The sequence below is a fragment of the Xyrauchen texanus genome, chromosome 50, assembly GCF_025860055.1.
Source record: "Xyrauchen texanus isolate HMW12.3.18 chromosome 50, RBS_HiC_50CHRs, whole genome shotgun sequence".
NCBI lineage: Eukaryota > Metazoa > Chordata > Actinopteri > Cypriniformes > Catostomidae > Xyrauchen > Xyrauchen texanus.
This window is the reverse complement of record NC_068325.1, coordinates 14,763,875-14,790,430: the sequence shown is the minus strand read 5'-3', so window position 1 is coordinate 14,790,430 and position 26,556 is coordinate 14,763,875. Positions and strand designations below refer to the sequence as shown.

At 36.3% G+C, this 26,556-nt stretch overlaps 2 protein-coding genes across 3 annotated transcripts; both read left to right on the top strand.

Moving 5' to 3' along the window:
• Nucleotides 1-181: 181 nt before the first annotated feature.
• On the top strand, nt 182-8,949 carry rab3b (RAB3B, member RAS oncogene family). The gene is made up of 5 exons (XM_052124036.1): nt 182-616; nt 1,849-2,073; nt 4,760-4,878; nt 5,008-5,132; nt 7,598-8,949. The coding sequence occupies exons 2-5, from the start codon at nt 1,849-1,851 to the stop codon at nt 7,780-7,782; spliced, it is 654 nt and encodes a 217-aa protein (XP_051979996.1). The 5' UTR covers nt 182-616; the 3' UTR covers nt 7,783-8,949.
• Nucleotides 8,950-11,492: 2,543 nt separating this feature from the next.
• Nucleotides 11,493-26,349, top strand: nrd1b (nardilysin b (N-arginine dibasic convertase)). Of its 2 annotated transcripts, XM_052124017.1 has the most exons (31): nt 11,493-11,528; nt 11,788-11,946; nt 13,497-13,680; nt 13,768-13,849; nt 13,936-14,089; nt 14,226-14,299; nt 14,422-14,517; nt 15,798-15,920; nt 16,026-16,083; nt 16,172-16,245; nt 16,380-16,449; nt 16,563-16,640; nt 16,752-16,872; nt 17,047-17,105; nt 17,218-17,272; nt 17,362-17,466; nt 18,849-18,972; nt 19,185-19,271; nt 19,400-19,519; nt 19,613-19,664; nt 20,764-20,914; nt 21,154-21,281; nt 21,374-21,536; nt 21,619-21,650; nt 23,111-23,249; nt 23,383-23,430; nt 23,518-23,570; nt 23,662-23,745; nt 23,814-24,021; nt 24,460-24,549; nt 25,544-26,349. In XM_052124017.1, the coding sequence occupies exons 2-31, from the start codon at nt 11,789-11,791 to the stop codon at nt 25,775-25,777; spliced, it is 3,204 nt and encodes a 1,067-aa protein (XP_051979977.1). In that variant the 5' UTR covers nt 11,493-11,528; nt 11,788; the 3' UTR covers nt 25,778-26,349. The 2 variants fall into 2 exon arrangements, with proteins under 2 accessions (XP_051979977.1, XP_051979978.1); XM_052124018.1 differs by lacking the exon at nt 11,493-11,528 and having other exon boundaries at nt 11,713-11,946.
• Nucleotides 26,350-26,556: the final 207 nt, after the last annotated feature.

The following is a 26,556-nucleotide window of genomic DNA, read 5'->3' as shown; positions in this document are numbered from 1 at the left end:
CTAATTTACAAAGCGCGCCTTCACAAAAAAATGCTATTAAATTCCCTTATCAATAGCCACTATATTCGGTAATTACAGGCGTAAATGCTGGCATTTTGTTCGTGGTAACAGCATTGGGGGTCGTTCACATCGAACACGTTCTTGCGCTAAAACAGCGAGACCCAGCACAACGAACAGAACGCTGATGTTTCGAGCCGCGTTTTTAACAGTTTTAGTTCTTTTTAACTTCAAACGGCGTCAAACACCGTTAGCACCAAACATGTTTTGTGACTGTACGCAGTTTTCCATTGCTTTTCTACAAAAATATGCACTAGACAGGGTTTTTTTTTTACCGTAGCGACGCATCTCGCCGTGTTAAGTGAATAAGACAGTTAAGAACGCGTCTCGAGACATACAGGTTCTGCTCAACGCAAGAACGCGTTCTATGTGAACGGCCCCCAAAATACCTGTCAAGCGCATGTTTCCATAGGAAAATAATTTTAAAACAGCGCTGATGGACGCAAGGACGTATTTGGTGTGAACGGCTCCTCAGTGTACACGCGTCGTCAGGTGCTGCTGCAGCCGTTCATAAACACCCACCTAGAGAAGGACCGAGGGATCTGCGCTTACATCCGAGGTGAGCATCTCCATTCTCTGGCCATTAATTGACGGCTCCTTGTCATTTGTATATGTTTGTCGGCGACTGTTGTCGTTTAGGGTGTTGTTAATGTCTTGTGAATGAGCTCATGTGTTTACATAGCCACCTGATTGTTAAAAATAGCACCCTCACATTATGCGATTATATTTATGGTTGTAAATGATTGAAGCGGACTAATGTCATCTGTAGCTCAACCTGTAATGTTCTGACATACTTTAACGGTGTTGTCGCGCCAAACAGACGACGTGTGTAAAATAACATCATGGCTGTTGAAATTATGAATTGGCACAGATGCATCATTCAAGACTTGTTTTGATCATACATAGACCAAAGCTAAAGCTAAATATATATAGACCAGAGCTCAATCATGACAAGGTGATCATTTAAAAAAAAAAAAAAAAATATATATATATATATATATATATATATATATATATATATATATATATATTATAATAATATTAGATTTTATACAGAGCTAATTATATATTAAAAAGTATTTATTTTATAGTCATTTAAAAGTATTTATTTATTTATCATTTAAGATATTTTAGTAATAAATAGACCACAGTAATTTGAGGTGATCATTAATTTTATTATATTATATTATATTATATTATATTATATTATATTATATTATATCAATAAATAAATCCATTTAGTTATGCATAATTTAAGATGTGTTTTGATGAAAGGTGATCATTTAAAAATCTATATATTTTATTATAATATTAAATTTTAAACAGCCTATAATATATTAGCTCACTCTAATATTATATAAACAACGAATTCACACAAGATGATGAGGTAATTATCATAATGTATTATATTTTTTTTTTAATATGAATTTATAATAATATAGTTTTTAATATTAAAACAATATATTATTTTTTTATTTTGTCTAAGCATATTTTAATACAGTTAATAAATATTAAACATGTTTTAAAATAAATTACAAATTTTATTTTCTAATCAAATTAAATTGTGTAAAAATTAAAAATAAAAATTAATACAACTTATTAACTTATTAAAATATGTATTTATTTTGTTAAAGACTACTTAATTCAATTGGATGGAAATATGTTCTGAAATTGAAATGCATAAATGTATTTATTAATTTACTTTTTTACTGTAGACACGATTGCTTAGTAGTTCCAGGGATGAGACTGGTCTACATTCTTTCCTAACCTTGTTCTGTGTACTCTTGGCAGATGGCAAAAGCAGACCAGCGATTAGGGCAGCGAGATGGATCTGATCAAAACTTTGACTACATGTTCAAACTCTTGATCATTGGCAACAGCAGTGTGGGAAAGACTAGCTTCTTATTCAGATATGCAGATGACTCCTTCAGCAACTCCTTCGTCAGCACTGTCGGCATCGACTTTAAGGTGAAGACAGTTTATAGGAATGACAAGAGAGTGAAACTCCAGATATGGGTGAGTGCTTTACTAAAGCAGGTTTCCTGGTGTAATTTAATGTTATTTATGTTCCTATGGTAACTGAAAGGGATTTACCCATTTTGAAAATGTTGCTTTTTTTGTCCCGAATAGTTTTTAGTTTCAATGAGATGGGGATCATTAATCTAATACCGTATCCGAACGTGTCAATTTCACTAGCCTCAAATACATTCCACAATAACCTGTGAATGAGAGACATCTTTTTCCTGGTGAAAATGAATGCAAACGCATTCCATTTTTTCCCCATATGCATTATCAATGCTGGTTGTCATGGAAGCAGCACTCAGTACTGCTCACTGGCAGAGAGATCCTCATAGCCAATTAAAGCGGCCCCTCAGGGTAAGGGGGGTGTTGGCAGAGAGCTCGTCGGGCACAGAAGAGCTCTGGGGTGAGAAGTGCTACACAGCCACAATTTGTAATAAGCAGCCATTCATAATCTACATTGATAGATCTTTTGATAGAGGACGGAGGTTAAAAATAGACTCTCATTCAAAACAGCTGCAGTGAAACTGGTGACAGAAGGAGCCAAGCAAAATGGAAGATCTGGCATTTGAGTACAGACAGGCCTATTTGTGTCCTCCATACATTTGTTATGTGTTGCATTCTTGCAGCACTGAAGGTCGCAATATGTCACACAGCTATATATAGAAATATCAAGAAGGTTTATATTGCCTCTTTGACATTCCTGATCTGGAAATGTCACTGGTGAGCTGTGTATATATATATATATATATATATATATATATATATATGATACAAGTCAGATTAATAGTTGCAGCAAAACTCAGCATGATTTTTTTTATATATAGAACATTTGGCCTGTTCCTCACACAATGCCATCTTATGACATTAAACACTTTTACTATAGTGCTTGACTATTTTAACGTTTGCATAAACATAAACAACTAACATCAGGCACAATCAAATTGTGTGGTAGCTCAGCTCCAAGCGTCTTGCACTTGCGATGTGAAAGGTGCCACATAGAGTGAAAGATTGATTTTGGGATTTAAGAATCTAGATCGTTCAAACAAAAAATCTATATTTTTACTGAGCCTAATATCGGTTAGGGTTAGTTTAAGAAGGTCGGATTTGTTGTTATATAACTTGGTAGACCTTAAAAGCCTAATCATTTTACGAACATTTTTGTTCGCTTTTAGCGCCACTCAGTGGACATTTCATCTCGGAAATGCTGCAAAATGGGTTGCTGCAAACTCTTTGTTCAAACTTATATTGTTTAAAGGCCAGAGATGGTGATAGCTAGATAACTAGATTTTGTTTCTTTTTGTGAAGAAAATTTGAGAGGAGCTTTCCTGTTGTTGTCTGTGCCAGGACGGTGCAATGTGTTAGGTAATGTGTTTACATTTATCAGACGCTTTTATCCAAATCGATTTAATGTGCATTCAATGTATATATTTTATCAGTTTGTGTGATCTCTGGGAATCATAACCATGATCTTGGTGTTGCTAGCGACATTCTGTACCAGTTGAGCTACAGGAACCCTATGTGTTCTCGGTGGTTTTTAGCACGTTGCTATAAGGTTGCTAGGATGTTATATGTGGTTGATAGTTGGTTGAAAACTGGCCCAAGTCTAAAAAAGCCCATATCCAAGTTTACAATATTCTGTACCCTAGATATGGGTTCTTCCTTCCGTGTTAGTCAATGGGATTTTTTGCCCATTTTATCACTCACCAGGTGAAAATAAGTCTGTAAGATTGTACGATCAAATCGCTTTGATAAAAAGCATGCCACTCCTCAATAAGCTGCACAAAAAACAAACTTCTTCTACTGACCTGTCACCTTCAAATGGATGAACTTCCAAATGAGTTGATGACATTTAATGCCATCTTTGTTGCTCCAGATATCACAAAATACCTAATTATGTTGGCTTGACAAAGACAACATTCTGTAATGTTATTTTACTGACTTGATTTAGGGTTTTTCTAAAAATCTTAAAAATAGAATGTGGTGATGTGGGCATGGCCGAGCGACGTCTGATGCGAGCGAGGCTGGGAGTGGAAGAACGGTAAGGATTGACACCTGAGGGAAATTATCTCTAGCTGTTCTGTGTTACAGTGAGAGCTGGAAAGGGATAAAAAGGGAGTCCAGACCGCCAGAGGAGAGAGAGACACACACATACACATACAGCAGAGTGTTATGTGTGTTTTGTGTTGTGCTGAAAAGCAAACCTTGCTGTGTTAGACGAGAAAGTGTGAAAAATATAAGACTTGTATTGAACATTTACCCGGCCCTTGCTTCCTCCTTAAGAAGAAAGACCTTGTCACAAAGATCAACATTTTCAGTTGTATCTCCTCCTAGAGCTTTCAAACTACATCCACCAAACTTGGCACAAACCTGCAGACTGATCTCACTTAGAGTGCTATGTGTTTTCTACCTGTTCGAAGATATGCTTTTCTCATAGCAGACCACCAAAAAATCACAAAAATCTGATAGACTTACGTTGACTAAAAACACCTTAGAAAAGCCTATCAATAAGCTAACACAGCCTAACAATGTCTAGCAACCAGCCAGCACAACTTAGCAAATGACCTAGCAACCACACAGTTGACCTGACTGTAAGGCCTGTTCAACCTTCATATTTTTAAAACTATTTTAAACTTTCAGACAAAATTATCTTGTTAATCTGTGTTGTTGATGTTGTCTTTAGGATACAGCTGGACAAGAGCGTTATAGAACTATTACTACAGCTTACTATAGAGGAGCCATGGGCTTCATCCTCATGTATGACATCACAAATGAAGAGTCTTTCAATGCAGTCCAGGACTGGTAAGTAAAAAAAGGTTAAACTTTTAGCTCTCATCCATAATGTGTTGATTCTTGTAGGAATGTTCTAGAGATAAGATAATAAAGTTATTCTGTTTCAGTTTTATACTGTAAATTATTGTCTTCTTTCAGGGCAACACAGATTAAGACCTATTCTTGGGATAACGCTCAGGTGATATTAGTGGGAAACAAGTGTGATATGGATGAGGAGAGAGTGGTGCCTTTTGAAAAGGGGAAACACTTAGCAGACCAGTTAGGTAAGTTATTTGCTCCAATCTTTAGATATTTAATACCATTTAATTCAGAGGTCTTCAACAGAGAGTCCGCAATCCATAGAGGGCTCACCAATTTCTAGATAAATTTCTAGTTTCCAGAAGTATAGCCACAAGATGTAAACATTATACGTGCTTACATTATTTTAGTGTGATAAAATCTCTTACAGGGTTTATCGACTTTATGTCACCATGGTAACAAAGGTGTAATTTTGGATATAACTTTACACAGATAAGATTAGTAAGCAATTTTATCACACTAAAATCATCTTGTAGCTATACTTTTGAAACAATCTGTATTTTAATGTTTATGGATTGGCCCCATTCACTTCCTTCATAAGTGTCTCAAACTCACAGTCTCACAGAACATTCCTTTTGAGTAATTGCGATATCTCTGTCAGAATTTTGTGACTGGCCCTAAAACAGAATTCTTATGTCAGCACATCCTGACCTCGTACATGTTTAAACTGAACTTTTCCTGTTGTAATAGTTAAAGGATGGGCAAGGAGGAGGCGGGAACTGGCAGAACAGTCAACTTAACTTTAATTACATAAATTATCCTAAACATAAACACACACACAGCAGCCGCATGTGTCTCTCTCTCTCTCTCTCTAACTGGCATTCCCGACTCCTCTTTATCCCCTCCCGCTGATTGGGCCGATTAAGCGCCAGGCGTCCATCGTTATGGCCTGGTCATGCCCTTCTACTCATCACACTCCTCCGCCACCCGATTCAGGCAGGGGAAACCTCCGGCATGATCTACTCCCCTCCCTTCCTGGAGGGGAGCTGTTGCCCTTCCTGCCGACCTACTGTCGGAAGGTCTTCCCTGCCTCTCTGGAGCCCTGGGAGAGATGAAGGGAGGGAGAGGGTAGAGGGAAAGAGAGAGGGGGACAGACAGACAGACAGAGATAGAGGAGAGAGAAAAACGCCGTCACCTCATCCTCAGCCACTCCTTCTCCCTCTAGTGGACTACAGCTGCTCCTCCCCTGGCGGACAGCAGTGAGTCCTCTGACTCCAGGGGGATGGAACGGCTCCTCCCATCCCTTGCGACGGCAGTGGTTCCTCTGACTACCGGAGGCCAACAGCGACTCCTGTGTCCCCTGGTGGACGGCCGCGGCTCCTCCCCTGGCAGACGGCAGTGGCGAGGATTCCACGACAGGGCATCCCTCCTCCTTTCCGGGTTTCAGCACCAATGTAACAGGTAAAGGATGGACAAAGAGGAGGCGGGAACCAGCAGAACAGTCAACATTAATTACATAAATGAACTTAAACAAACATAAACACACACAGCGGCAACGTGCATCTCTCTCTCTCAACCTGCCATCCCCGGCTCCTCTTTATCCCTCTCCAGCTGTTTGGGCTGATTCAGCACTTGGCGTCCATCATTATGGCCTGGCCACGCCCTCCTCCTTGTTACACCTGTAATATTACATCTTCTCATTCAGGGGAAATTCCCAATGCTGATTTATCTGCATTTTCCAATGGTTGCTGTTCACACATGACCTCTTAATGAAAAAAGGACATTTTCCAGAAAAGTGAAAACTCCTAATGTTGGATACGCTGCAAATGTTTGCCAGAAGTTTGCAGCTCTTCACAAGTAGTGGTGAACTTGCTGAAAACCTTTGGTGACAATGAATAGTTTGCAGCAAAGCTCATTTGCATGTGAAATAATTAGTGGGGAATGATTTTATATTCAGAGCTGTTGAGTTCGCTTTGGTGGGACATTACCAGCTTCCATCACTCGCCCTTTCATGTTTACGTCGTGTCAGAAGACAAAGAAAAGAAGATATACTACTTACTTGCACCGCCGCCATATTTTTCATATATAGGTCTTGTAGGACTTTTCTTCATAAGGCCAAAGTATACTTTGGTTTTCCACGTGATGCAAATTTTGTCATCTTTGCGTGTCTTTGGCTCATGTGTCTGCCATTGACTGTGCTAAAAGAATACCACAAAGCAGTTCCACGCATCCAAATGTGCTCACAGTCAGAGGATACTTTGAAAGGCTAAGCACTCAGCTGTGTGTGAGACAAACAAGGACAACGATGGAAAAATAAAACAATGTTTATCCGCAATTCACTTGCAATTTTATGTTTCTACCACAGATGTCGATAGAGAGCCCAGAATTCTGTGCTGTACCTTCGATTAAAATAATAATGTAATTTACGTAAGTATATGATGGTTATTTTGATGGCATTGCAATGTAAGCATTGCAACAAAGTATGTAAATACATGATGTATGAATATTAAAACGTAATATGGGACTTTATGCATGTTATTTTAGGCCAGGATTAGAATGCAACATTCCATTTATATAATATACAATACCCCAAAGGATTCTTGGCCTGGAAAATGTTGAAGACCTCTGATTAAGATAAAGTGAAAATAATTGTACTATTTATGACCGTATTCATGAAAGTTGACCAAAACAAATGCAAACTTTCTTTCAGGGTTTGATTACTACGAAGCAAGTGCCAAGGAGAACATTAACGTCAGACAAGTGTTTGAGCGCTTAGTTGAAATTATCTGTGAGAAGATGTCGGAAAGAGTCGATACGGATCCAGCCATGGTAACCGGTGCCAAAACGACCCGGCTAACCGATAAGCCGCCGCAGCTACCTCAGAATTGTTGCTGAGTTCAATCTTTCCTTGAATGCAAACCTGTTAGCAGTGGATCTGATGTTCTTTGGTTTGAAGTTCTGTTATGTGGAAATCACAATTGACCCGTACAGTTTGTAGCCGTCAAGTAGTTTAGTAATCTAATCTACAGTCCATAAGAAACTCAAACCAGGGACTATAGAGCAAAGCACAAAAACATGTGGCTCTCAGAACCTTAGTGTTCACTGCTGAAACTAGATTGAAAACACAATCTATTGTGGCACAATCATGCATGGATTATATATCAAGTGTAGTATATACCAGTAGTTTAATGGTGGTCACATAATTCGTTTATACAGTATATAGTTCAAACATAATCAAATAATGGTGGTTATTCTATTAAAATGCACAAAAAACTCAGACGTTTCCAGAATGGCCATTACTGAAAATTATGCAGAATTTGAGTTTTGTTTTCAGGGTGGTTGAAATGCTTTGGTTATTTATATAATCAGAAGAAAATGCACATTGTATATTGGATTCCATCTTAGAACTGCTGGCACAGTATGCTTTTAAAGAATATGAGCACTTGTTTAAGCAATCCTCATATAATATCATGATCAGATATCCCATAAAACACAAATTCACTTCTTACACAAGAATAAAGCATTCAATTATTAATGTTAAAGCTTGTATTGTCAGAAACCACATATGATTGTTATGTGTAATAATCGACTGAACACTCAATTAACACATTCTATAGTCAGGTGATGTTCAGTTTGTTATGAAAATATATTTATTCTTCACTAAAATCCTCGAGCTGAACGTTGACAATTAATATATATTGTGAATTTGTGCCAAGATGTGTTTATAAATCAAATAATTGTAGCAAATCCCTGTGGATTGGTGTATGGATAAACTACTTTGGATTTTTATCAAGTGCTGTTACGTATGAGTGTTTTATGTAACTATAGTAGAATTTATTCTAAATGAGATATTTTTAATTCCGATGTTATAGGCTACATTTTTTCTCTGAGTAGATATTTATTTTTATCCTGCTGGCTTATACTGGGAATATATAGATGTATATTTGCTGTTAGTGTATTTTGATTTGTAGAAAATTTGCACTCGTTAAGTGATTGTACAGATTGTTGTGAATGTTACTTTTAGATGCAATTTGTACAAATAAAAGCACAAATCAGATTAAATCACAGGGTACATTTATGTTCAGTCTAATTCTTTGACAAAAGAAAATTCTATATGTATATATAACATTTTTTTTTAAAATATTTATAAAATAGTTGTCCTGTATAATAAACAAATGTATTGTTTTATATTATTATTATTATGTTTTTATATATGATTATACAAATAAAATACACATTTATTTTAGTGTATTATTATTTTAAATAATTGTATTATTGTTTTAATAATAATAATAATAGTAATATATTTTCATATATACATTTACTAATATAATAATAAAAGATTTTTATATATATATATATATATATATATATTATTATTATTATTATTATTATTATTAACATAATAATGCCTTTTGTAGTTGGCAAATAAACAAAAAACGATTATGTATAAGCTCCTTTTGGTCATAATTTGTTTTTGGTAATTTTGGACATGGTACAACAGCAAAACCATGTGTTTTAATCATGTACCATGAGGGCACCATGGTATTCTTGGATGTAACATGTAAATCCATGGTACATGAATATGGTAATCCATCAGCAGTGTTGGGTAAATTACTCTAAAAAAGTAATTAATTACTAACTACTAATTGCATCTTCTACAGTGTAATTAGATTACTAATTACTCTTGTTTGAAAAGTAATTGCATTACTTATTTCTAATTACTTTCTAAAACCCTGATCAACCTCAACCAGATTAAAAATGAAAGGATTGTAATGAAACTGTTCTTTTAATTCTTTCATATAAAATCAAACAAATTATTCATGAACTGGCCAAAGAATTTAAAGGGGCTGCATTAAATTAGAAAACATTTTATATTATAATTTATCATTTTGATCATATTAAAATTTCTCCCAATTTGGAATGCCCAATTTCCACTACTGAGTAGGTTCTCGTGGTGGTGCGGTTCCTCACCTCAATGCGGGTGGCAAAGGACAAGAGACAGTCAATTTGCACATCTTATCACGAGGCTCATTATGCATGACACCACGGAGAGCCACAGCACATGGAGGCTCATGCTACTCTCCGCAATCCAAGCACAACTTCCACAAACCCTATTGAGAGCAAGAACCCCTAATCGCGACCTCGAGGAGTTTACCCCATGTGTCTCTACCCTCCCTAGAAACCGGGCCAATTTAGTTGCTTAAGAGACCTGGCTGGAGTTACTCAGCACGCCCTGGGTTCGAATCCTTACATTATACATTTTAACATTGGACATTACATTTCTATTTTAAATTCACTATTGTTTTATATAGAATTGTTCTATAGTTGGAGGCCTGGGTAGCTCAGTGGTAAAAGACGCTGGCTACCACCCCTGGAATTTGCTAGTTCAAATCCCAGGGTGTGCTGAGTGACTGCAGCCAGGTCTCCTAAGCAACCAAATTGGCCCGGTTTCTAGGGAGTGTGGAGTCACACAGGGTAACCTCCTCATGGTTGCTATAATGTGGTTCGTTCTCAGTGGGGTGCGTGTTGAGTTGAGTGCGGATGCTGCGGTCGGTGCCGTGAAGCCTCCACGTGCGCTATGTCTCCGTGGCGATGTGCTAAACAAGCCATGTGATAAGCCATGTGATATGTTTCATGGGTTGATGGTCTCAGAAGTGGAGGCAGCTGGGATTCGTCCTCTGCTACCAGGATTGAGGCTAATCACTATGCGACAATGAGGACTTAAAAAAAGCATTGGGAATTGAGCATTCCAAATTGGGAGAAAAACAAATAATAATTCTATTGTCTATACAGTATTTAACACAATTACATCAGAAGTAACTGTAATTAAATTACTGAAAAATATGAGTAATCCCTTACTTTACCTTTTTATTATAAAGTAATTTAATTACAGAAATGTATTACTTAAATGGCATTACACCCAACACTGTCCATCAGTACCATATTATAATTAAGTACTTTTGTGTGAGCCCCATGGCATTTTGTTGAGTTGGGGAAAGGGTACATAACACGTAATTACACACTTTTATACATCAAATATTAATTTTGAAGCCATATTGAATTACATACTTTAAAAAAAGCAAAAAACGGCGCCAAAATTCACGTTTGAGGTATGACTGTGTGTAATTTATGTTGTAGAACAAAACGTCCACGTATCGTCAAGTAATGTTTACCACATATCTTATTTTACTCATAAATTCAGAAACCACATTATAAAAACCCAAAGGAAAATCCAGAGGGAACCCATGAGAATTACACTTCCGGGTTTGCCTACAAATTGACGTCACGGCTAAACAGCTCTAATCTGTCTATGGTGTTGCAGTCTGATTCGACTACGCTAGTACGTCTCTAATAACGATTACAATATTTAAATAATAATAAAAATAACAGTTGTAGAATCATTACATAAATGGCTTAGTCTCATATGACAAAGGAATATCTCCCGACGGTGAGAACCAAATCAAATTGTTCCAAAATGCAACGCTTAAATCCCAATTATTACTGCGCCTGAGGGCTCGACCAATCACATTCGTTCGTGCTTTTATGTCTCCTTGTATCAGCCAATGGGATTTCACTGTATTAGATCTACTTCACATGAGCCAGTAACATCCGTAATCCCATCATCACCTGAAAGAGAGGTAGGTAACATTGTTCGTAACTATTAAAAACTTTCAGAGCTGTGACGTGTGCATTTAGTTTGTGTTGACAAAAACGCTTTGTAGTCATGTAGTATCGCTGGCCTATAGATATTAGAGTGGCTGGTGATGTTTCAATACAACAGAGGCGAAATGCACTTGTTTGACAAATATCTGTCATGTCTAGTGAAAGCGTCTGTGCTTGATCTCTCTCGCTCTGTGTTACTTGCATGCATTGTTAAACAAATTGTGTTGAAATCAGAATGCCACAGACGAATAAGGCTCAAACTCTCAGTGCCGGTGAGGAGTACGGTCCAGAGAGCAGAGAGCCTCCGCCACCGCGAACCGATCCGCAGGTCTTTGGGACTGATCAAAATGACCCGCAGATAATTCAATCACCAAGTGACCCGAAAAAATACAGGTAATCTAACTTATTTTCTGCTCAAAATAATAATGTTAAAATTAATAATAGTTGTTCCAATGTTAACATATTTTAATTTACATATATAATAACATGTTGTTTTATTGAATTATTAATAATAATGAATATTGTATTTGTATAAATGATTATTCATATAATTAAGAACACGTATTATAATAATATTTAAATAATAAACATATTTTATTATTAACAACAATAATCATAATATACTATTTAGTAATATAAAATACAGATAATCAAACACATTTACTGCTTAATAATAATGCTAAAAGTTATAAAAGTTCATATTTTAATATACAATTCTACATATATAATGTCATGTTGTTTTATTGTGTTATTAATAATAATAATCCTAAATATAGTAATTGTATAAATAATAACATTTATTATAATGATACATTTTCATATAATTTACTAATATAATAAATATATTTTATCATTAACAACAATAATCATAATATGTACTATTTAATAATATTATAATTTCAGTTGGACTGATCAAAATGACCTGCAAATAATTAGATGACCAAGCGACCCGGAAAAGAATACAGATAATCAAACAAATTTACTGCTCAATAATAATGTTAAAAGTAATCATATTTTAGTAATTTTAGTTATGTAATAATAGTAATCATAAGTATAACAATTATACAGCTAATTATAATAAATATAATTGTTATATATAATTTATTAATTATATTGTATTATTATTACTAACAATATAAACAACATAAAAAATAATAATACAAATAATTAATATAATAATTTTAGTGGGATCAAATGACCCGCATATTATTAAATCACCAAATGACATGAAAAAATACAGGTAATAAAGAAATATTTGCACAAAAATAGTGAAGGAATACGTTTATAAAATTGTATTTATATTTTAATATACAATTTTACTTAATAAAATGTATGCTTATTGTATTATAATAATTATTATAAATTGTAATAATAATAAAACAATTATGTAGCTAATTATAATTATTATTATTGTTCTATATTTTAATATACTTTACTAATATAATGAAAATATATTGTATTATTGTGTTATTCTTACTATTATTATTATTAACGACAACAATAATAATAATAATAAATTATACAATAATTTCAGTGGGATCAAAATGATCTGCAAATAATTAAATCACCAAACGACCTGAATTACCTACAGGTAATCGAAGACATCTTTGCTCAATGATAATGTTAAACTAATAATAATTTATAAAATTTCATTTGAATTTAATGTATACGTATTCTAATATAATAATAACATATATTTTGTTGTATTATTATTATTATTATAAAAAGTTACTTTTGTGCTATATTTCAATTCTTCTGAAGCCGTGTTCGTTTTTTCATTGAATATTGCTCCTGAAATCTCGTTCACATTTTTGGATGTTCAAACCTCGCACTTTCACGCTACATGCAAGAACCATGTTTTCACGTTTTGGTGTACTATCCCTTTTAAAAGTTACCTAAGTTAAGTTTATATTCTGACAAGCAGTCATTAAACATTTCTTCAGGTACATTGAGCTGAGTAATGGACTCAAAGCACTGCTCATATCAGAGAGTAATGGAGAGGTGGGTGATGAAGAGGAGGAAGACTCCAGTGATGAGGGTGAAGATGAAAGTCAGCATGATGAAGACAGGAAGACCATGAACAAATCATGTGAAGGGGAGAGGAAGAAAAGCTGTTCAGAAAAACAGGTCTTCAAAGTCTTTCTGGACTATTTATTGTCAGTCTTATAATGTATACTGTGTATTAATTAATAAAATATATATATTTTTTCTTAGTCTGCAGCTGCTCTGTGTATCAGTGTAGGAAGCTTCAGTGATCCTGAGGATCTGCCTGGTCTCGCCCATTTTCTTGAACACAGTAAGTTGATTGACAGCAAGCGGACATTACAAAGTTTGTAAATAACACATTTTATCTTTCTAAACACATTTATCTCTCTATCCCAGTGGTCTTCATGGGCAGTGAAAAGTACCCAGCTGAAAATGGCTTTGATGCATTTCTGAAACAACATGGAGGAAGTGACAATGCGTCTACGGACTGCGAGCGGACCATCTTCCAGTTTGTTGTTCAGAGAAAATACTTCAGAGAAGCACTGGATATGTGAGGCACTTTGCATGTGTTTGGAATATTCAGTTCAGTTGATCAATCAAGGATTTGATAATTAAGTTGATTAATTGACAGATAAATACATACTAAGCTTCAATGTCAGATATATACTTGCATCATTTTTCCACAGGTGGGCGCAGTTTTTCATTGGCCCCCTAATGAATCCAGATGCCGTTGATAGGGAGGTGGAGGCCGTGGACAGCGGTCAGTAAACAGATGTTGTTCATGCAGCCATTGTGTTTGTGTTGATACTAGTTCAAATTAATCATCACCTTTTAAAGTTAAACACAGCTTTGACAAAACTCTCTTTAACTTCTTATGAGCAGAGTTCCAGCTAGCCAAGCCATCAGACTATCATCGTAAAGAGATGCTGTTTGGAAGTCTTGCTAAGACCAATCATCCGATGAGCAAGTTCTCTTGTGGTCAGTCCTCAATACTCACATCGACATGTTTTAATGACCAAACAAGTGAATGATTCTAAGAAGTTGTTCACACCAAACATGCATTTGCATAGCAAACATTGTTTTTATATGTTAACATGCTCTAGACCAACATGTTTGACCGCTGCTGCTGCGTCTTTGCTGTATTTTCATCGTCTCGCTCAGTACCGCTGTGTGTCTCTCTCTTTCCCTCCGGCAGTCTGGACTCCCTTTTTATCCCTCTTAAACTCTCAATGTAACAGAGCAGCTGTTAGAGATAATTTCCCACAGGTGTCAATTCTTACTGTTCTTCCTCTCCTGGCCTTGCTCTTTTCAGATGTCACTTGACGACATCCACATCACCACAAAAAGCAATTGAAAAACAACACAGATTAATACAAATTACAATTTAAACTTTAAGAACTTGAACTTTTAGAGGCCGTTCTCACCAAATGCATCCTGCGCAACAAAAGCTAGAACAGAATACAAGTGTCTCAAGACACACTTTTAAAAGTTGACGTTCTTTTTAACCCTGAAACGGCATCTATAAATGCAGGTGTCTCGAGATGCATTTTTATCAGTTGATGTTTGGTTTAAATAACTGCGTTCTTCTTCTTGCACTAAAAAATGCAGGTGTCAACAAACGCTGGTGTTTCAAGTAGTTATTTTCTTAACTAAGAAACATGGCGCTCCTGCGTGAGGCATTGAAAAAACAGCGAGATGCAGCGCAACGGTCAAAGATGTCCGTCTAGCTCATGTTTAGGCAATAAAGTTGAAACTCTACATGGACGGACTTAAAAACATGTTCAATGTAAACGCTGCCTCAAAAGAACATGTCTCAAGACACATGCGTTCTGTTTCATTCGTTGCGTTGTATGTAGCTTTTTTAGCACATGAATGCAGTCGGTCTGAACGGCCCCTTAAAATACTTGTGTTTTTGCACTAAAAATGCAGATGTCTGCAGGTGTTTTGAGATGCGTTTTTTACAGTTGAATTTATTTTACCTTGACACAGCATCTAAGAAACATGATGCTCCTGCCAGGAGGTGTTGAAAAACAGCAAGACACAGCACAATGATCAAAGATCAAAGGTCTAGCTCATGTTTAGGAAAACAATTGAAAACCCTTTGGTGCCGACTCTTTAAAAGAACTTGCACTTTTTAAAACATGAGACACCTGTGTTCTGTTTCGTTTGCTGTTCTGCATCTAGCTTTTCCAGTGCAATAATATGCTTCAATCTGAGCAGGCCTTTAAAATACTTGTGTCTTCTGATTGTTTCATCAGGAAATGCTCAAACACTGAAGTATGAGCCCAAAGAAAAAAACATTAACGCTTATGAGCGTTTGAAAGAGTTCTGGAGGAGATATTACTCTGCTCATTACATGACCCTCACTGTGCAGTCCAAAGGTACTGAGAATAAATAATGTATCAGTAAATAAGATAATATACTGTCCTCATATTTAGCTCATAAATCAGTCTAATTGTGGACATTGTCTCTTTCCTTCCAAATAGAGAAACTTGACACTCTGGAAGAATGGGTGAGAGAGATCTTCATTAAGATTCAAAACAAGTAAATAAACAGTCCACTTTTGCCACTCATATCATCTAGTGTAATCCACTGACTTTTTTAATGTAATTCTTTACTGTTACTTTCACAGTGGCCAGCCACGTGTAGACTTTTCTGATCTTAAGGATCCTTTTGATACGCCAGCTTTCAATAAACTTTACAGAGGTACAGCTTGATTTCAAATGGTACATATTGGTATTTATCTGTGATATTTAGCTATGACCCCTTTAAAAGTCCATATTGTAGTTTTTGTACATTTGGATGGCGATTTGGATGGTAGCTACATTTTACTTTTACAGTCGTTCCTGTGAAAAAGGTTCATGCTCTGACCATCAGCTGGGCTCTTCCACCTCAGGGCAAACATTACAGGTCAGTTAAGGTCATGCTAACATTTAGCCACCATTTTAAAGTATCTTAACTTATAATGCAAGGTTAATTTAAAAATGGTTTTACATTTGATGTTTGTATGTTGTGTTATTTAGAGTAAAGCCCCTGCACTACATTTCCTGGCAGATTGCTCATGAAGGTGCTGGCAGTATATTGTCTTTACTCCGAAAGAAGTAAGTCATGATTTTCTATGTGGACTTATATAGTTCTTACATGTTCAACTGCACACTAATGCATCCATTTAAATTGAATTATATTTGAATGAAGACCATGTGAATCTGTAGGTACTGGGCTCTGGCTTTGTATGGAGGGAACAGTGAGACAGGCTTTGATCAGAACTCCACCTACTCCATCTTCAGTGTTTCTATCATAATGACCGACAAGGGCTTCCAGAACTTCTTCCAGGTCAGAAGAAAATGGCTTTTTGTTGGAACCAAAAACTGCAATTTTTCACCACTAATTTTGATTGTGATCAAGGGTCTAGTTATGCTTCATTTAGAAAATGCTTGGGCATAAAGGCAGTAGCAAGAGTCATTTTATTAATTACTGGTTTTAATTACAAGTTGTTTTATTGTGTAGATCGTTCATATAATCTTCCAGTATTTGAAGATGCTTAAGTCTGTCGGTCCTCAGAAGAGGTGGGTATGGCACTTATCACTGAAACATCCCTGTTTTTGATCATTTTCTTCATTCCTGTTTGTTTTACCCCCCAAAAAACTCAACTGTGTTCTGGTTATGCTTTTTACTCAGAATCTATGAGGAAATCCAGAAGATTGAAACCAATGAGTTTCAATATCAGGAACAGGTACGATTAGCAGGAACAATTTTATTCTTAATTAGTTCTACTATTCAAATTTCTTCACAAGTCTTGCATTTAAATTTCTTTTTAAACAGACAAGCCCAATTGAGTTTGTGGAGAACATCTGTGAGAACATGCAGCTTTACCCCAAAGAAGACTTCCTATGTGGAGACCAGCTTATGTTTGAGTACAACCCAGAGGTATGTGACTTATTTATTGTATTTCAAGACACCTATGTTCATGGCGCTGCATCCAAAATTATTAAGCTCAAGGACACTATAAGTATAAACTTGTATTTGCATCCATCTGTGCTGTTTTTCAAATGCGTTTCTGTGTAAACAGGCACTAGAAAAACGTCTTTGGGGGGCTGGGTAGCTGAGCGAATATTGACGCTGACAATCACACCTGGAGTTGCGAGTTCGAATCCAGGGTGTGCTGAGTGACTCCAGCCAGGTCTCCTAAGCAACCAAATTGGCCCGGTTGCTTGGGTGGGTAGAGTCACATTGGGGTAACCTCATCGTGGTTGCTATAATGCGGTTCTTGCTCTCAGTGGGGCATGTGGTGAGTTGTGCTTGGATGCCGTGGAGAATAGCGTGGGCCTCCACGAGCTAGGTCTCTGCGGTAATGCGCTCGACAAGCCACGTGATAAGATGCGCGGATTGATGTCTCAGGCAACTGAGATTCGTCCTCCGCCACCCGGATTTAGACCGTATTGGGAATTGGGTATTCCAAATTGGAGAGAAAAGGAGAGAAAAAAAAATACATTTGCTTGAGTAGCGAAACTGCTTAAGATATAAGATAAGTTAATTTTCTTACTTTTTTTACTTGATTATAGTGAAAACAAGTGAAAAAGAAGTGAGGTGCTGAAGAAGTAATCCTAAGTATTTAGATTACATTACTGACCTTGAGAAATCTAACAGAATACTTTACAAATTACATTTTACAGTGTGTACATATTCTGTAATCTTTAGCTAAATACTTTTTAAAGTAACTTTCCCAACCCTGCAGATAGTTGTGTTTAGATCTAATCGTTATTGTGAAAAAGCAACAATAATATTTCACCAAATAGTTTTGCATCGTGTCTCCATCTTCAAAAAAACATAATCTGGTTAATATAAAAACTTGGTTTAAATTGTTTATAACATTGTTTATGGTGTCAATAGATGATTGAAAGAGTGTATTTTTTGTTTCCCTTATCTGTTTTTGTGAGCAACTGGGAGCAGAAATGTCAAAATAAGAGTCCTCTGTGTATTTCAGACTTGTTCATAGTTAAAAGTCCTGCATCAGAACCATTATTTTTTCGTGGTTATTATTGGGATATTAGTGGCACATTAAACTTGATCTGAAATGTAATTAATGTCTGGGCCACCCTGTCACAGTTAGGGCATTTTTAACACATTCAATATATTCAGCCGGTTATCTGCTTTTTTACAGCAACTTAGTTTTTTTGGTATCGGTAAAACCATGGTGATTTTAGTTAGTTTAGGATCTCATTCTCTTGTGATATTTTAACCTAAGATTAAGAAAGGAAGTTTCTGTAACAAGGCGCCTCATTTTTCTTCTGATATCAATGTTGTTGAAGGTCATCAAAGCTGCTTTGATGCACTTGACCCCAGAGACTGCCAATGTGTTACTGCTGTCACCCAAACACGAGGGTCACTGTCCCTTAAAGGAGAAGTGGTTTGGAACACAATATAGTGTTGAAGGTAATGTGTTACACGGAAAAGGTCATTATGACAGTGATCTCACAGTAGGTGAAATTAGAAACCTATTTTGTGCTTTTGGGTATTGTTTTGGGGTTCTTTACTATATGATTTGTCAAATCTAATCCTTGGCCATTACTTTATTTTTAGCTTATTCAAGGGAAACATCTACAAAGCAAAATGTTGATTTCTCATGGACTTTTCTACCTACACAGATATTCCCCAAGAATGGCGGGATCTTTGGACTGGAGATTTCCAGCTGAATCCTGATCTTCATCTCCCAGCAGAGAACAAATTTATAGGTTAGTTGTGTTTTCACTGAACCGTTTATATTTCATTCACTGACTGTACACCCCTTTCTTTAGTTCATGTGGCAGCTTTCACTTTGTCTTTAGAAATGCAAATTAATTCTGTTTGTACCCCCTCACAGCCACTGATTTCCCCCTTAAAATATCAGACTGCCCTGACAAGGAATTCCCAGTAAAAATAATCGACAATGAGAGAGGACGTCTGTGGTACAGAAAGGACAACAAGTTCAAAACACCCAAAGGTACCTTGATAACAAAGAATTAATATTGAAATCAATTTTTTATGTTAAAAAGAATAATATTAATAATTGTTTTTTCTTTGTATTTTTCTGCAGTTTACGCACACTTCCAGCTGCTCACTCCAATCATACAGGAATCTCCTAAAAAGTGAGTTGTTACCCACAAATTTAAATTATAATTTGAAATTTAAAAATGTATATAAAGTGTACTTTTCACTTTCCACTGTGCTATCTACAGTGGCCAAGGGGTGCACAACAAACACAAAGGAAATAAGCCACAACACAACAGAAATTAGCCGGAACACAACAGAAATTAGCAAGCACAAGTTCAAAACACAAAGGACATAAGCCACAACACAACAGAAATAAGCCACAACTCAAGGGCAATAAACCACAACATAAGGGCGATAAGCCACAACTCAAGGGAGATAAGCCACAACTCAAGGGAAATAAGCCACAACTCAAGGGAAATAAGCCACAACTCAAGGGAGATAAGCCACAACACAAGGGCGATAAGCCACAACTCAAGGGCGATAAGCCACAACTCAAGGGAGATAAGCCACAACTCAAGGGAGATAAGCCACAACTCAAGGGAGATAAGCCACAACTCAAGGGAGATAAGCCACAACTCAAGGGAAATAAGCCACAACTCAAGGGAAATAAGCCACAACTCAAGGGAAATAAGCCACAACTCAAGGGAAATAAGCCACAACACAAGGGCGATAAGCCACAACTCAAGGGCGATAAGCCACAACATAAGGGAAATAAGCCACAACACAAGGGCGATAAGCCACAACTCAAGGGAGATAAGCCACAACTCAAGGGAAATAAGCCACAACACAAGGGCAATAAACCACAACTCAAGGGAAATAAGCCACAACACAACGGACATAAGCTATAACAACAAAATTAAACCACAAAAGAACAGAAATATGCTATAACACAACAGAAATCTTGTTGTTGGATGTTGTAAACCGAACTGACAAGGCTGGGTTTGGGACACTTTTATTTGGCTGGACACTGATATTATCAAACTTATGACTCCTTTAGTTAGCTTTAGTTCACCTTGTGTACAGTTTTAAATTCCTTACTGAAAGTGTAAAATGTATTGATTAATTTATAAATAAAATACATTGCACCCCTAATTCCTGTGTCCCTGCCCCTGGGCCACCGTAGCCAGGAAAATAATAGTGCATTTTACTACATTTAACCTGTATTTTCTATTCTTCTTCATGACTGTGACCCAGTCTGGTCCTGTTTGATCTCTTTGTGAACATTCTGGCTCACAATCTAGCAGAGCCGGCATATGATGCAAATGTGGCTCAGCTGGAGTATACACTCATTCCTGGAGACCACAGCCTGTTCATTAGACTCAAAGGCTTCAACCAGAAACTGCCAGTGAGTTGCACAAAATCCAAACAAAATTATCACTTCACCAAAGTATATTTACATAAACTAAAAGTTTTGATTGAAACCTTTCACCTATTTGGAAAATGTCCTTCTACGCTAACATAAATTGCGAGAATATTCCGAGTTAAATATAAGTTATGATTTATCGACAGCATCTCTGGCCACAGAAAATAATTTTGACTTTTGCTATTAAAACACTTATTTACTGAATTTCTTTCATCTTTTAGTTGCTGTTAAACCTGATTGTAGACTACCTGGCTGACTTTACCGTCACTCCAGATGTGCTTAGCATGTTCATTGAGCAACTAAAGAAGACCTACTTCAACGTCCTCATAAAACCTGATCGACTTGGAAAGTGGGTAACCATAGATTTCAAACCACCTGCAATTTCTATTAACAAGTTTTGACCTCTTATCTGAAGCTTTAATCTGATTTCCTGTGTTTCAGAGATGTTCGACTGCAGCTCCTTAAACCCCATCGCTGGTCTGTGATGCAAAAGTATCAGGCCATCATGACGGACCTCAGTGTGGCTGATCTCATGGACTTTGTGGATCACTTCAAGGCTGAGTTATTTGTGGAAGGTCTCGTACAAGGGAACATTACAAGTGCTGTAAGTATTATTGCCAACTTATTTACTTATTTAAGTATTGGCACCAAAGATACTAATCGCTGTACAATATCTATACACACAGGAAGCCAAGGAATTTCTGCAATATTTTATAGAGTAAGTATAGATACTTTTCTTATTCTTTTCCTTTTTTCCCTGTACTTACTATATTCATATAATGAACAAATTTGTATGGTTTGATTTTGTATTCAAGGGATAGTTCACCAAAAAATGACCTTTCTGTCATAATTTACTCTCCAAGGTGTCATTCCAACCCCTTATTGCTTTCTTTCTTAGTTGGAACACAAAAGGAAATGTTTCAAATGAATGTCTTTGCAATACTGTACAATGGCAATTAATTGTGACTTACATTAAAGCTTAAAAATGTTATAAAATAACATAGTATTCTATGCGACTTGTGTGTCATATTCCAAGTCTTCTGAAGGCATACAAACATCCTGAAATGTAAGTAATTTTACTGTAGGGTTAAGAACTGAGAATTGGTTCTTATTCACATTCCTTTTTTTTTTTTTTTTATATTAACGGTTCAGTTAATGTTTCTATAACATGCATTCTTCTACCGAAATGGACTTAACACTGTGCTGAAATACTCTGACAGTGTTTACTACACTAACATTCAGCGGCACTGCTACACCACTGTTGAATCGGCAGCAAAACATACAGTGCGACAAGTTTAGTCCGATTCCTGAATAAATTGCTCAAATGAGCCAGTTCATTTAAATCTACAGCGAGACCAGTGTAGTCCAATTCCTGAATGAATGACTCTTGTGAGTTGGTTCATGGTTAATTTAACTCTACAGCGCAAAACATACAGCATGCTCAGTGTAGTGCAATTCCTTAACGAATGACTCTTATGAGCCGGTTAACAGAAATGATCTCATCATTTGGTAACAGATTGCTGAGGGCAGTAAATCCAATTAAAATTATTAAATGATAGTTGAAAAAATCGTTAAGAACCCAGAATCGTTAAGAGAAATCGGAACATGAATCGTTAAATTCCTTTATGATTCCCATCCCCATGTTACAGTAAATTTTGTCAAGTTGTGCATTTGTTAAACGTCCACATGCGTTCATGTGAGAGCTTGCATTGTTTTCAGTACTAAACAATGCAAGTTCCCGTGTAAAAAACACGAGACACTCTCTCAAACCGCTCATGAATGCGCAACATTAAGGTTTTCAATGTAAAATGGCTTAAATTTCAGGTTGTTTTTGATCAAAACCTATCGTAGGTCTTCAGAAGACTTGAAATATAACACAAGTCACATGGATTATTTTATGATACTTTTAGGTCTTTTTTTAAGCTTTAAAATAAAGCACTTTCCACTGCCATTGCATTGAATATATCTCCTTTTGTGTTCTGCATTAGAAAGAAATTCATACAGGTTTGAAACAACTTTAGGGTGAGAAAATTATGACAGAATTAAAATTTTTGGATGAACTATGCCTTTAACAATCACATATGACACATTATGACATTGATATTTGCTATGTATAACACATCTTCAGTGATTAACTGAATCCTACAGTAATCTTATGCATTTCCTGGCATCTTACAGGAAGCTGCAATATAAACCTCCTCCAGTTGAACCTCCTGTAATGTTTCGAGTGGTGGAGTTACCACAGAAGCCCCACTTATGTAAAGTCCAGTCCCTCAATAAAGAGGACGCTAACTCAGAGGTCACAGTATACTATCAGGTAACGTTTATTGGGGATATTTTTACACATTTTCAGGCCTTTGCCTGTTTATTACAACAACATAGTGAGATCAGGACATGCCACAAGCTCAAATACAAACGCTGAATGTTGAAAGGGTTTTGATGTTTTCCAGACGGGGCTTAAGAACTTGCGAGAACACACACTTATGGAGCTGCTTGTGGTAAGTTGTACTGTACCTTCATTGAAGCTGAATTGAGCTGTACAGTCATCTTTAGAAGTGCATGTTCTTGTTAATTATGTCTGTCAGATGCACATGGAAGAGCCCTGCTTTGATTTCCTGAGAACAAAGGAAACTCTCGGGTCAGTCATAGTTTATTCATCTGTCCTTCAGACTGAATGTCCTTGTCTAAATATTTAAAATATGAGATCTTAATTTACCCTCTTCCTTCAGGTATCAGGTGTACCCTACCTGCCGAAACACCTCCGGTGTCCTTGGCTTCTCCGTTACTGTTGAGACTCAGGCAACCAGGTTCAGGTAAGTTTCATATTCTTCATGTTGGTTTACGGAGTAAACCAAATGTTTTACGCAATTTATCTTCTCAGGTCTGACTTTGTAGAAGGTAAAATCGAACAATTTCTGGTCCACTTTGGGGAGATGTTGACCAACCTATCAGACAAGGCTTTTCAAACTCAAGTGACTGCTCTGATCAAGCAAAAAGAATGTGAGGACACTCAACTTGGGGATGAAATGGACAGGAACTGGACTGAAGTCGTCATTCAGGAATATGTCTTTGAGAGACTCTATAAAGAAGTGAGAAATCGATCCTTATATATTTTTTTGATCATAGTTATGATTTACAGAGTTCCCAGGGTCATGAAAACCTGAAAAGATTAGGGAATGTTTCAATTGTGTTTTCTGGGCCTAGAAACGTCATAAACATTTGTATAGTGAATATGTATTTTTCTTGATTTCCCCCACTGTAAAATATGAGCTAGACATTGCTCTTATGTAGAGTAAAACATGTTCGCAAGACATAGTGATCTACTGTAAATTCTTTTCAATGAATTAGTTGAAATGGTTCACACATCGTTCTAGCAAATGATTCATTTACAAATCGGTCTGAATAAAAATGATTTTTATATTGAAATGCAGTGGGAACCCTGGATTTATTATAACATATTTTTCATAAATTCCTTTTTATTTATGATTACTATTGTGTGAATGTCACCATGTTCCTCCAACCAACAGATTGAAGTACTGAAAACTTTCACCAAAGACGAACTGGTAACTTTTTTCATGGAGCACAGAAATGCAAGCAGTAGGAAACTAAGTATACATGTATGTTCTTTATTTTTGTAATTTTAAGCCATAATTTTGTAAACTAAACAACTGCAACACCCTTTAAAATTGCTAGTCGTGTGAGCTTTATATTCTTTGTATACACCCCTGAGTGCAAGTAGAGTTATTAATAATTTTGGGCCGTTTTACCGGGAGAGAAAATGTTTTAACGTATACATATCTGCTAAAAGTCAATTTTGCCAACTATACTAGCATATAGATGACCTTAAATGAATATTTGAACCAAAAATGTAAATTCTCTCATAATTTACTCACCCTCAAACCATCCCAGATGTGTATGACTTACTTTCTATTGCAGAACACAATTTAAGATTTTCGGAACAATATCTCAGCTCTGTGGGTCCATACAATGCAAGTGAATGGTGACCAGACCTTTGACAAAGCACATAAAGGCAGCATAAAAGTACTCCATATGACTGCAGTGGTTTAATCCATGTCTTCTGAAGTAATCCAATCAGTTTTGAGTGTGAACAGGCCAAAATGTAACTCAATTTCCACTTTAATTCTTGACATCAGCAGTTTCCTTGGCGATCCTGGTTTCAAGCTCGATTACACTTCTTAGCACCATCTAGTGCTCTGCCTATGCTTCAAGCTCTAGAAGGTGTAATAAAGCTTGAAATCATGATCATGCCTAGAGACTGAAATGGCAAGATGTACAAAAAATATTTTTTAACATTGTGGTCTGTTCAAACCCAAAATCTATAAGATCGCTTCTGAAGACATTTATTTAACCACTGGACTCTTATTGGTTACTTTTATGCTGCCTTAATATGCTTTTTGGAGCTTCAAAGTTCTGAGAGATTGATGAGAGAATTTTCATTTTGGGTGAACTATTCTTTTGAGGCCAACAGACATGGACTAAAAGTCACAACAACTAACATTTTTATTTAATGGGGTCTATTTATTACAAGGTCTTTTTAGTTAATTACTAATTACAAAAATATTTTATTAAATGACTCAATGATCTGGGCAGGTGGTCGGATTTGGAGTGGAGGAGAAAGAAACTCATGGAGATGATCAGACTTCGAATTGCTCATCAGCCGCAGAGACTCAGGATGGAGGAATGAAGAATTCCTCATATGGGAACGTGTCCGAGGTGACCTTTCTCCCTGCATCACCCATCCTCTCCAGTGCCACCATGATAACAGACATCCGGGCGTTCACGTCTTCCCTCACCCTACACCCCTACCACAAAATCCTCCAATAAGACTGAAGTGCACTCAGAGTGACCTACTCCCAAGAGCCCTGGCTACCTCAATCCAACAATATTGGGAAAACCGTTTTGGGTCTTTATTTGTCTCAGTCGCAAATGTTAATAAAAGACAAGTTGGTTTTACTTGTAATCTATGGACTCTGTCACTTGAGCAATATTGGACGAATATCTATATGTATATGTATATGATGATCATCAGGGATAAACGTGTATAAAATAAAATGTATAGACTGAATGTTGTAGATTTTATTGAAGATGTAGGGGATTTGCAATGGAATTTCTTTCTTTCTTGGTAAAAGTGTTTTATCTTTAACAAATCTCTTCTCAAATGGAAATGTATCCTCAATCCTACTGAAGAAATCCCAGCTGGTTTGAGCTGGTTGTTGGTAGATCAGCTGGTCTTCAAACAAAACCCCTCTAAAAGGAGACAACTGACCAGCCTGGGAGACCAGCAAACCATCTTAGGCTGGTTTTAGCGTTATTTATTTAATTATTTTCAACAAGGAAAGTCTTGCCTCAGCTTTTGTTGATATGGCATCTAGTAGGCCTATGTTTTATTCAACAGTCTAATCATCAAATGTTAATTTTAATAAATAAAACGTTGTAATTCGACCACAATGTATCTTTTCTAACGTTTTATAATGAACTTTGCCCACATTAAACATTTAAAATCCTTTTCTATGCCTTCAAACCACTAGTTTGTTTGGCTGCCATGGCATTTGACACGCCAAATTATTTATAAATAAATAACTTGTAAATATGTCTAGTCCATT

Coding starts and splice junctions, on each gene's coding strand:
- rab3b (XM_052124036.1), top strand. CDS start 1,849: ATGGCAAAAGCAGACCAGCGATTAGGGCAGCGAGATGGATCTGATCAA. Junction 4,879..5,007: donor TTCAATGCAGTCCAGGACTG/GTAAGTAAAAAA, acceptor GTCTTCTTTCAG/GGCAACACAGATTAAGACCT. Junction 5,133..7,597: donor ACACTTAGCAGACCAGTTAG/GTAAGTTATTTG, acceptor ACTTTCTTTCAG/GGTTTGATTACTACGAAGCA.
- nrd1b (XM_052124017.1), top strand. CDS start 11,789: ATGCCACAGACGAATAAGGCTCAAACTCTCAGTGCCGGTGAGGAGTAC. Junction 14,518..15,797: donor GATGAGCAAGTTCTCTTGTG/GTCAGTCCTCAA, acceptor TTGTTTCATCAG/GAAATGCTCAAACACTGAAG. Junction 23,571..23,661: donor AGAACAAAGGAAACTCTCGG/GTCAGTCATAGT, acceptor CTCTTCCTTCAG/GTATCAGGTGTACCCTACCT.